This window comes from Leptodactylus fuscus, chromosome 1 (assembly GCF_031893055.1).
Source record: "Leptodactylus fuscus isolate aLepFus1 chromosome 1, aLepFus1.hap2, whole genome shotgun sequence".
Classification (NCBI taxonomy): domain Eukaryota; kingdom Metazoa; phylum Chordata; class Amphibia; order Anura; family Leptodactylidae; genus Leptodactylus; species Leptodactylus fuscus.
The window spans coordinates 216293683-216305745 of NC_134265.1; the positions used below are offsets into that span (position 1 = coordinate 216293683).

A 12063-nucleotide genomic window follows, 5' to 3' on the forward strand; every position below is an offset into this window, starting at 1 on the left:
ATCGAGACTCCCTTGGACTTAGCAATTGGGTTGACGCTGTGGAACCACTTAGGGAAGTGACGGCTGCGGATATCCGGGACGTGGTCCTTCTTAAAATGGGTTTCCTGTAAAATAAGGACATGCGAGCGCTGTTTATGCAACTGATACAAAATCTGGTTACGCTTTTGAGGGACATTCAGGCCCCTAACATTGAGGGTGCAAAAACAGAGGACATGGCCAAAGGAAAAGAAAAGAGAGAAGAAAGGGACGAGACAACCGGGAGACAAACAGAGAACAGTCAAGGAGGACAAACAAGAGAAGAAAAAGGAGAAGAAAAACAAACTGAAGAGAGACACAAAAGAAAGGAAAACAAGAAAAACAAGACCAGCTAAGTGGGGTGGAGGGACGGACTCACAGAAAGGACAAACAAATAACGACCAACAGAGGCACAAAGAAGAGAGGGGAGAAAATGGAGAAATAGTAACGAAGAAAACACAAAGAAAAAGAAAACCAACAAAACAGAAACCAACTAAGTGGGGTGGAGTAAAGAACTCCACACAGAGAGGGTGGGGAGAAGGCAAAGAAAGAAAGTTGCCAAAAACCACGCTAATAAAGCGTGGAGACCCCGGTGGGAAGCGGGCTTTTCCAAAAAAAAAGGGGAAGCAGACACCCCATCCCATCCCGGGCCCCCAGGCAAAAACACCGAAATAGAAAATAAAACATCTGACACAGAATAAAATAAAATGCCGACCAACAAAGCAGAACAAGAAAAACAAATCAACTGGAGAGTATGGGAAAGACAACGGAACCAACTCAGGGAGAACACGAGAATGCTGCACAGAAAAATAAGCACAGTATACCCCAGTCCCTCCCGCGAGTCCCAACGTCCCAAAAAATGCCCAAACAGCAGAAACAGGCCCACTAGCTAGAAACAAAGTACTCATGTAGAAGCACTAGGAGCATCCTGGGATGGATCTGCCTCCTCAGAAGAACGGGTCTTACGACGCCTCCTAGGACGCCGCTGGGGGCGGATAAGAGGAGCCGACAGGAGATCACCAGGAAACGGGGGCCACGAGAGGGCCGGGACGGATGGGAGGCCCAAGGAAGAGGCAAAATGGAAGAGTTCATCCGGATGGGACATGGAGACAAGACCGGCATGACGGACCTGAAGGCAGAAAGGAAAACCCCATGTATAGGGCACTTGATGCTGGGTGAGGACATCCAACAGAGGCTTCAGCGCCCTCCGCTTAGCGAGGGTGAGGCGGGACAAATCCGGGAGCAGCTGGAGCTCAGAGTCCTGAAACACAACCTTTGGAGCCTCACGAACTTTGCGCATAATCGCCTCCTTCAGCTGGTACCTGTGGACCCTACAGATAACATCCCGGGGTCTAGCGTCGTCAGGCGGGCGGACGCCCAAGGAGCGATGCGCCCGGTCAAGTTCAATAGGCGAATCCAGGGGGACCCCCAAAACAGAATTAAAGATAGAACGCAGGGTAGAGTCCAGTTGCTGCGGACCGACAGATTCAGGAAGCCCTCGCACTCTAATGTTATTACGTCGATTGCGATTCTCCAGATCATCTAGTGCATCAGACAAGAACCGCAGCTGTTGAGTATGAGAAGCAATGGTCGCCTCATGGACAGAAAGCTGGGAGTTATGCGAGGAGGAGGCCGTCTCCAAGGAATCCACTCTGGTCTCCAAATGTTGAACAGTTGAGCGGACAGCAGAAAGTTCCGATTTGTAGGACTGCTCCAACCGAGCCACGTATGTCTCCATGTCAGACTTAGTGGGAACCGCCGCCAAGTGGGCACTGAGGCGACGAAGTTCGGCAAGAGTATCAGAGGCAGAAGCAGCGGGCCCGCAAACCCCAGCAGAATCAGAAACAGTTCGCAATCCAGTAGAGTCCGACAGAGTAGCTGCATCAAAAGAACTGGCCAGGAGGGGTGGTGAGGAGGTAGCAGGAGGGGAGTCAGCTCCCCCAGGAGCACCAAGGGGGGGCGACAGTCCACGGGTGCCAGGAGGGCCACAGTCAGTCACAGATGGACCAGGGGAAACAGAACCTGGAGCCTGGGCCCCCTCACCAGGTCACGGGGAGGAGGACGGGGCCAACCAGGGAGGAGAGGACCCAGCAGGAAACCACGAGGGCCTGCCCTCCCCCCAGGTCAGACCGACAGGAGAGACAGACATAGGCCCCAGGGAGGGGGACAATAGGGGGGCCGCAGGAGAAGGTGGCAGGGATGGCCAAGTGCCGTCAGCAGGCACGAGGGAGTTGCGGCCTACCTGCTCAGGCGAGTCCTGTGAAGCGTGCAGGGGAACTGGGCTGCAGGAAACACGTGGCGGTGGCTGCAGGTCTCCGGCGGGATGTGGTCCGGCTCGCCGGATGAGGATGAAGGCAGCCGCAGGTTCCCCTCAGTCAGAGCGGTGCAGGAGGACGGGGCACGGCTGCACACAGCGTCGGAAGCCGCCAGGAGCTGTGAAGGGGAGACGGCCGCCAGGCTGCGTGGGGCAGCTTCAGCCGCGGGCGCCATCTTGGATCCGGCAGCAGAGCCGTCACTCTGCGGCGTCCTGGAGAAGCGGGCCAGAGAAGTGATCCCGGAGGCCCCCGGAGGGGTAGAAGAGGAGCGCTGGGAAGACTTGCGGTTCTTCCCCATCTTCAGGTGAGTGACAGGAGAGTCGGTCGGCAGAAATTCGGTGTTCTGTCGGAGGCCAGGGACGGAGCAGAGCGGTCACACGTCCTCACTCCTCCATGGCCAGGCCACGCCCCCCGACTAATCCAGTTATGAAGGGGTTTTGAAAGACCCTTGTATTAACCCCCCCCATAAATCACCCCATTTTCAAAACTGCACCCCTTAAATAAGCCAAAACAACATATACCTAGTATTTTAACCCTATAAGTGCTTAACAGGAATTAATACAAAATGGAGGTGAAATTTTCAAATTTGATTTTATTTTACTAATATTTTCGTTTAGCCCTAGAATTTGCACATTCACAAGGGGTTAAACGAGAAAACGTATCCCACAATTTGTTAGGCAAGTTCTCCCGACTACCATAGTACCCCACTTGTGGGTGTAAACTAATATATGGACGCACCACGAGATGCAGAAGGGAAGGCGCGCCAAGGAGCTTTTAGAGGGCAGATCTGGCTTGAGGAGTCAAAACAGTGGAAACCTCTAGAAAGTGACCCCATTTTGAAAACCGCACCCCTCAAAGAATTTATCAAGTGATGTTGTGAGCATTAGTAACCCCGAAGTGAATGTGTAAGCTGTGCGGAGTAAATTGGGTACACCAAATCCCATTCTATTTTCCCACTAGCTCCTATGTCATGGACGGGGAAGAGGGGCATTCTGGGGGATCAGCGCTGGTGTATTATCTCTCATAAGCTCTAAATATGGGGTGTCCCCTGAAAACGCTCGCACAGATTATACATTTCCTTCTAGTCACAGCCACTTATGTCCTAATGATTTGGCGACTTTTGGGGTTTTTGTCTTCACATTGTATAAGCTAGATTTTTATTTTCTGGCAATGTGGCCATATGAGGACTTGGTGTTTGCGGTATTAGATGTACTTTTCAATGTCACCATTTTAGGGTGCCTGTAACTTATTGACTACATTTTATTAACTCTTTCTGGGTGGGATGCAAAAGGAAACATCAATTCTGGCATTGCTTTTTAGCATTTATTTTTTTCCCCGTGCAGAGTATAGCATAAGTATCATGTTACCTTTATTCTGTGGGTCAGTACGGTTACAGCGATACCTCATTTATATTATTTTTTAATGCGTTGCTATTTCTGCAGAATAAAATTCAATTTAGGGAAAAAAAAATCAATTATTTTTGCATCGCCATCTTCTGAAAGGCATAACATTTTTATTTTTCGGTAGCCAGAGCTGGTTGAGGGCTTATTTTTTGCGGGATGATCTCTGCTTTTTATTGGCACCATTTTGGTTTTCATAAGACCATTTAATTACTTTTTATTGAACATTTTGTAAGGGAAAGGTGGTGTATAATCACTATTTTGTGAGGTTTTCTAAGTTTTTTTTTAATGACGTTCACCGTTCGGGTTAAATAATGTTTTAATTTTATTGTTCAGGTTATTACGGACGCGGTGCCGGCAGCGCCGTACTATTACGGCGGATGTCGGGAAGGGGTTAAACTTCTTGATGACACTGCGCACGGTAGACACAGGAACATTCAGGTCTTTGGAGATGGACTTGTAGCCATAAGATTGCTCATGCTTCCTCACAATTTTGCTTCTCAAGTCCTCAGACAGTTCTTTGGTCTTCTTTCTTTTCTCCATGCTCAATGTGGTACACACAAGGACACAGGACAGAGGTTGAGTCAACTTTAATCCATTTCAACTGGCTGCAAGTGTGATTTAGTTATTGCCACCACCTGTTAGGTGCCTCAGGTAAGTAACAGGTGCTGTTAATTACACAAATTAGAGAAGCATCACATACTTTTTCAAACAGTGCCAATACTTTTGTCCACCCCCTTTTTTATGTTTGCTGTGGAATTATATCCAATTTGGCTTTTTGACAATTCTTTTTGTGGTTTTCCATTGAAGAAAAATTAAATGAAGATAATAATACCAAAGAATTTGTGCTTGCAATCATTTTCTGGAAGAAAATGAGTATTATCTGACAGAATTGCAGGGGTGCCAATACTTTTGGCCAACACTGCCAAGGCAAGAGTGTGCAGATGGTGGATAAAGAACCTCGACTAACATCCAAACAAGTTCAAGCTGCCCTGCAGTCCGAGGGTACAACAGTGTCAACCGTACTATCCGTCAGCGTCTGAATGAAAAGGGACTGTATGGTAGGATACCCAGGAAGACCCCACTTCTTACCCAGAGACATAAAAAAGGCAGGCTGGAGTTTGCCAAAACTTACCTGAGAAAGCCAAAACGTTTTGGAAGAATGTTCTCTGGTCAGATGAGACAAAAGTAGAGCTTTTTGGGAAAAGGCATCAACATAGAGTTTACAGGGGGAAAAAAAGAGGCCTTCAAAGAAAAGAACACGGTCCCTACAGTCAAACATGGAGGAGGTTCCCTGATGTTTTGGGGTTGCTTTGCTGCCTCTGGCACTGGACTGCTTGACCGTGTGCATGGCATTATGAAGTCTGAAGACTACCAACAAATTTTGCAGCATAATGTAGGGCCCAGTGTGAGAAAGCTGGGTCTCTCTCAGAGGTCATGGGTTTTCCAGCAGGACAATGACCCAAAACACACTTCAAAAAGCACTAGAAAATGGTTTGAGAGAAAGCACTGGAAACTTCTAAAGTGGCCAGCAATGAGTCCAGACCTGAATCCCATAGAACACCTGTGGAGAGATCTCAAAATGGCAGTTTGGAGAAGGCCCCCTTCAAATCTCAGGGACCTGGAGCAGTTTGCCAAAGAAGAATGGTCTAAAATTCCAGCAGAGCATTGTAAGAAACTCATTGATGGTTACCGGAAGCGGTTGTTCGCAGTTATTTTGTCTAAAGGTTGTGCTACCAAGTATTAGGCTGAGGGTGCCAATATTTTTGTCCGGCCCATTTTTGGAGTTTTGTGTAAAATGATCAATGATTTGACTTTTTTTCATTCTCTTTTGTGTTTTTTCATTGCAAACAAAATAAATGAAGATATTCGGGTCGACTTATACTCGAGTATATACGGTAAATTATAGAGATAATATTGTATTATATACATTTACGCCTGAACAAATATGATGGCGCTATACAAGTAAGCATAATCAATAAACAACAATTCATATACCTAAAAGCAATTGTTGCATACAGTCCTGTAGAGTCACCATGCGTGAAAACTTCTCACATGACTCAAAATCCAAATGTCCAGCTATGACTTCATATCATTTTTTTGTCTAAAGCAAAATGCCTTAGGATAAGAAATGTTTTAGTTTCCCACTGATCAATTCTAACTAAAGTGGTGATAAAAGGAAAAAAATCGCTAGTTGAGTTTAGCAAGCAACTATTCAGAAAATTATTGAAAATGTCCACTGGGGGGAAATTATTATCCCATCTACACGAATTTTCTGGCTGATAATGTGCTACTTCTTTGGTAAAAGGCCCTTTCTTGTGCCAAAAATGCATCACATCCCCATTTCTTCAAAAATAAGCAGGGTTGGGCCAGGAACATGGCCTGACATTTTTTATTATGTCAGAAAACGTGACTGACATAGATTTTCATTTTGCACCTTATTTATTAAGAAGCCAGAGCTTCATAATAATTCAGAAGCACCTTGTGCCAGAAGAAGCGTTAATTAAGACTGGTATAGAAAACGCCAGACTTAATAAATTCCCCTCAGCAATCTGGTTCTTGAAGAGGTCAAAAAAGTAAATTCTAGATAGAGATGGCAACATTCATTACAGAAGACTTTTCTGATGCTAATAAAGCAGAATTGTGGTTGTAAGAGTCAAAATAAGGAGGAGCCCACAACTGATGACATATTAAAGAGATACCTCAAGCTCAAGAAAGAGATTCCAGTGTATTTCATGGAGGTAGGAGGGGAGGGGGAGAATATTAAATGGCTATTGCCATCTCAAGGATCCTATCTATACTAGTTAGCTTATTCAAGAGTTTTCCTAAATACATTGCGTTTGCAAATCAGTTTGCCTGCTATGTAAACTTATTCCTCCCATTGTTTACATATAGTTTCCATGGAGCACATCCTATATGATAAGCAGGGCAGATGATGTGAGTCAATGCTCTCTGAGGAGGCTCAGCTAATTGCCGTTTGTTGATAAAGGCTCCAGGAGCTGTTATCTTTCTAAGTAAACACAAAGATAACACTGAGTCCATTCTCTAGAAGCATGGTAAATGTTCAATCTTGTGTAATAGAATATAAATTTACTGTGCATATTATTTTATTTGAATTTATATTAGATTTATAGTAATCATAATAAATAATCTCTAATGGTAAAGTCTATATTGTGATACTTAATACTGTTCTGTTCATCAAACAGCCAACAGCCAGCTACCTCCCACCAGCTTGTGGAAGAATACAGGAAGTGACAGCAGGCAAAGCTGCTGAAACACGGAGAAGGGAAAACCCCTTTAAGAGCAAATAGGTTTAGACAGTAGCAGGGAGTAAGTGTAAGTGTTTTGTATCAGAGTTTGTAAGCCAAAACCATAAACAGATTAAAATCACAGAACAGGTGGAAATCTTTTCATTATGAAGAATGACACAAAATTACAGCTGTGCAGGAAGAAACAGAACAATGAGCTATGCATTTTAATTATTATACATTAATAATATATGTTAATATATAACAGAATATTTAATCATTTTCTTTTGACGCTGCAGTTGGAGTGGGTATAGGATGAGAGCAATGAGCTTAAAAGAAGACAGAATGACTGATGTAGACAGAGTACCCATCATCTGCATTTACTCTAATTTAAAAATCATATTTGCTTACTTTTCTAACAGAAGAAAAAGTCCTGCACTCTATTGGCTTCTCTCATTCTATGATGGATCAGAACAATGGACAATGACTGAAACAATGAAATGGTAATGTGAATTACGTTTACTTTTCTATGAACGCCATCTCTGACTCCACCGACAATTGATCATGACTCTTGACAACACGGCCTTGGTTGCATACAACACAATTAAAAGCCGACATACACTCCACTAGTGATCTTAATATTATTTTTTTAAGTACTCTAGTTTGGACAATATGGCTTCCCAATAAACATGCAAAAAAATGTAAAAGTCACATCATATTGGGGGAATTCATTACAGATTGCAAAAAATAGACACAAATCTGGGGTACAGATTTGCACCTAGGCAACAATGGTGCCAGGAGGATGCGCATAATTAAAGCAAAACTAAATTTTTGGATAACTTTTTATTTTCTGGCAGTATTTGTGTCAATTAATTTTGTAATATACTGTATTAACAAATTTTGTTTCCTTCTTATGAAATCCTGCATCTCTTTAATTTTTCCCTGTGTATGGAGTAGGGGTTTGGAGGACGGGGCTGTGTAAAATGTAGAGAAAACGAGAGTAGGGGAGGGTCACTTCAAACAGTTATATCTCAGACATTACAAAATGTATAAACTTGCTTTTGGTGCCACAAAAAAGAGGAGGTAATATCTAGAGATATTACTGGTTGAAAACACAGTAGGGATTAGGATATTTAAATATCATGTATATTGTGCAGCTGCATATAAATAGCTTACAGGGGTATTCCCATGTACATAATTATTTTTAAATTTGTAGATAAGTAAAAGTTAAACATTTTTGCAAATATAAATAATTCAATATTTTGCAGAGTTTTAAAGATTTTCTCTAAATATCTTGTGGTCACAGTCTTGTAGTCTTGATCGGTTGCCATTGGATACGACCATGAAGGCAGAATCTAAGGTCAGAAAATCAGCTATGATTTCTTTATTGTGGCCGGGATATCTTCTGATATATGTAGTGTCCCTGTCTGATAACCCTGCTACAGTAAAAAAAATCGTGGCTGGGTTTTTGACAAGTCCCGGACCATAGAAAGTTTCTGCATTGGTGTTTGTAACCATTGGCAACCAATCAACACAGCAGACTGTCACCACTAAGATGGTTAGAGGAAATCTTTAAAACGCTACAGAATTTTTAATTACTTATATTTGCAAAACTGATTAATTTTTAATTATCTACAAATATAGATATGGTCATGTACATGGGAATCCCCTTTAACCCCATCTGTGTTTTCAACCAGTGATATCTATGGAAATAATATAGATAGCACAACAAGAGAATCTCCTCTTTCATATGACGCTAAAAGCAAGCTTTATAATGACACCAAAAGTATCAAGTAAGAAAAAGTAAGTTTTAGAATATCTGAGATATAACTGTTTGTTACTAGTGTTGAGCGAATAGTCGATACGAATACCTTGCTCCCATAGGAATGCGTGTTAGAGTACAGCATTCGGCCAATCAACGCTGGTTCTGCCAGAGGAGACGGAGTCTAAGATCGGTCCACACCAGTCTCCATTCTGGTCCGATCTTAGACTCCGCCTCCTCACAGACGAGCCTCCAGCAGAACCAGCGTTGATTGGCCGAATGCTGTACTCTGCATGGCATTTGGCCAATCAACGCTGGTCAATGCATTCCTATGGGAAAAAGTCAGCTTGTGCATATCGCAAGCTGACAGGGATCCCGACTTAATACAGTGACTTGGGCATGTTAGATGCCCCCAGGCATGCTTCCCCTGCTGTCCCAGTTGCATTCCAGGGTGTTGGCATCATTTCCTGGGGTGTCATAGTGGACTTGGTGACCCTCCTGAGTCGAATAGTGGTTTTCCCCTTAACAAGTTTTTCCCCATAGACTATAATGGGGTTCGATATTCGATCGAACAGTCGAGTATTGAGCGGCTACTCGAATCGAATTTCGAACTTCGAACATTTCACTGTTCGCTCATCTCTATCAATGACACAATTACTGCCAGAAGATCAAGTTGTCAGAAAGTTTAGTTACGGCTTAAGCAAACCCTGCCCAATAAGCTGGTCTTGATGAATCCTCCTTAATGTTCCAAGAGTAGCACATTTCAGTAAAATATTTAATTTGTAGGTATACAGTTTGATTTGTTTGTCCAAATCTGAAAATACAGCTGCTGGGTGTCATAATTCTTCATATTGTAATGATTAATGTCTGAGTCCCTCTTAAGAGTATTATCGAAAAAAAAAGTTAAATCCTAGAGCACTGTGTGAAGTTGACGTTGTTTGTAACTGTATCAGAATAGCAGATCTAAGGTAAAAGATCAGATTCCATTTCTGCAGGGAGCTTGGAGTGGAAAGGAAGAAGATCCACATCATAATCTGGAAAAAGAATACAAGATTATATTAGTAACATCTATTGAAAAAATATGCTATATGACATAAACATAATACCGTAAGTTACATAAAATATGCTGTGACTAATTCTGCTACCAGCATGCTATTGGTATGGGGCCAACATTGAGAAGGTCTTTGACATTGCATTACTATACTATACCCATACTTACTTTTACAGTAAAAGAATAAAAAAGTAGTTATACCGTGTTTCCCCGAAAGTAAGACAGTGTCCTACATTCTTTTTACCCCCAAAAGTCCCACTATGTCTTACTTTTGGGGTATGTCTTATATTGGAAAAAAAATGTCGACAGGGGTTAATGTGAGGGAGGACATGATGGGGTTAACTGCTATTAATGTCAGGCACATGGAGTTACTGAAACAAATTATAAAAAACAAAAAAAACTTTGCAAGTCTTCAGTAGGTGATACCTTTTTTAATGGCTAACTCATAATGATGACAGGATATAACGTTTCGAAGCTTCCTCTGAAGAAGAAGCTCAGAGGAAGCTTCGAAACGTTATATCCTGTCATCATTATGAGTTAGCCATTAAAAAAGGTATCACCTACTGAAGACTTGCAAAGTTTTTTTTGTTTTTTATATTTTATAACCACTGGCTAACACGGTACCAAAACAAACATTTTCCTTGAAACAAATTAATAACTCTAAATGCCTGACATTAATAGGCAGAGTACAGCCTGTACCTGGTGTTTTCTTTTTTCACTTTCACTTTGCTGGGAGCTTCTCTTTCCCTCTGCTCTTCTCCGTCTCTTGTGTGCAGTATGGAGACGGCAGGAGCCCTCACTGCAGGAGGGACCTGGATCTCTATAGGGATAAGCTCCGCCCCTTGAGCTCACTTCTCTCTTCTCATTGGTGGGCAGAGAGCAGCCAGAGAAAGAGGAGCGTCCTGAAAGCACTGAAGGGACGCTCCTCTGCTGCAGCTGCTGCCGTGCCAGCCAGATATGCCTCACGTGCCAAGAGCGGCACGCGTGCCAGGGGTTGCTGACCCTTCGGGGTACTTTTTTAAAGGGCCTGAATCTCTGCTGGTAGCTCAGCTTAAGGGTCTCTAACTTAATTTGGTCTGAAAAGATCCCAGAGTATAATAATTGTTTATGGGTGTCCACAGTGGGACATAATACTGTGCAACAAACTAGAATATATTAATGACTTATTCCTTAGTAAATCCCTCGGCCTGCTCGCCCTTACTGAAACTTGGATCCAGCAGGCAGACACAGCCTCCGCTGCTGCTCTGTCTCATGGTGGCCTACAATTCTCACATACCTCTAGGCCTGACAACAGGCAGGGTGGTGGGGTAGGCTTACTTCTGTCACCACAGTGCATTTTTCAGGCCATTCCACCGGTCCCCTCACTCACATTCTCATTTGAAGTCCATGCTATCAGACTTTTTCACCCACTCTCCTTACGGTTAGCTGTGATCTACCGTCCACCTGGCTCACCCTACCAATTTTTGGATCACTTTGCTTCTTGGCTTCCCCACTTTTTATCCAGTGACATTCCTACCCTCATCATGGGTGACTTTAACATCCCTATTGACACCCCTCACTCCCCAGCTGCCTCACAGTTTCTCTCATTAACCACTTCTCTTGGTCTTTCACAATGTTCTTCTTCTGCCACACATGTAGGTGGAAACACGATTGATCTTGTCTTCCATCGACTCCTCACAGTTTCTAAATTTACTAACTCTGCTCTGCCACTCTCTGATCATAATCTTCTGTCTCTCACCATCAGTGCCCTCTCCCCTTCACAAGATACACCTACCCAACACACATATAGGAACTTACGTGCTATCGACACCCAGCACCTCTCAGATACTCTACAGTCCTCTCTGTCCCCCATCTCTTCAATCTCCTGTCCCAATCTGGCCACCAGTCACTATAATGAAACCCTTAAAAATGCATTGGATGAGGTGGCTCCCCCCTCCACTCGTAAAGTCCCACATAGGAGGCAGCAGCCCTGGCACACGCCACAGACACGATTTCTTCAGCGGTGCTCTAGGTCTGCCGAATGTCTCTGGAGAAAATCACGTTCACCTGCAGATTTCCTCCACTTCAAATTTATGCTTAAAACATATAGTTCTGCTCTTTACCTTGCCAAACAAGACTATTTCACTGCCCTCATCTCTTCTCTCTCCAGCAACCCTAAAAGGCTTTTTGAAACTTTTCACTCCTTACTCACACCAAAGGTGCAAACGCCATTCACGGACCTTAGTGCCGATGACCTGGCCACGTATTTCCATGATAAAATTGATAAGATACG

The 12063-nt window shown here is 43.5% G+C and overlaps 1 protein-coding gene across 2 annotated transcripts in view; it reads right to left on the reverse strand.

Annotated features, from left to right (window-relative positions):
• Window positions 1-6872: 6872 nt before the first annotated feature.
• Window positions 6873-12063, reverse strand: part of ZNF414 (zinc finger protein 414) — a 53707-nt gene continuing 48516 nt past the window's right edge. The window contains exon 6 of one of the 2 annotated variants that reach the window (XM_075283648.1): window positions 6873-9774. In XM_075283648.1, coding sequence (XP_075139749.1) covers window positions 9704-9774 — 71 coding nt within the window. In that variant the 3' untranslated portion in view covers window positions 6873-9703. The remainder of the gene's footprint in view (window positions 9775-12063) is intronic. The other variant, XM_075283647.1, reaches the window with a different exon arrangement.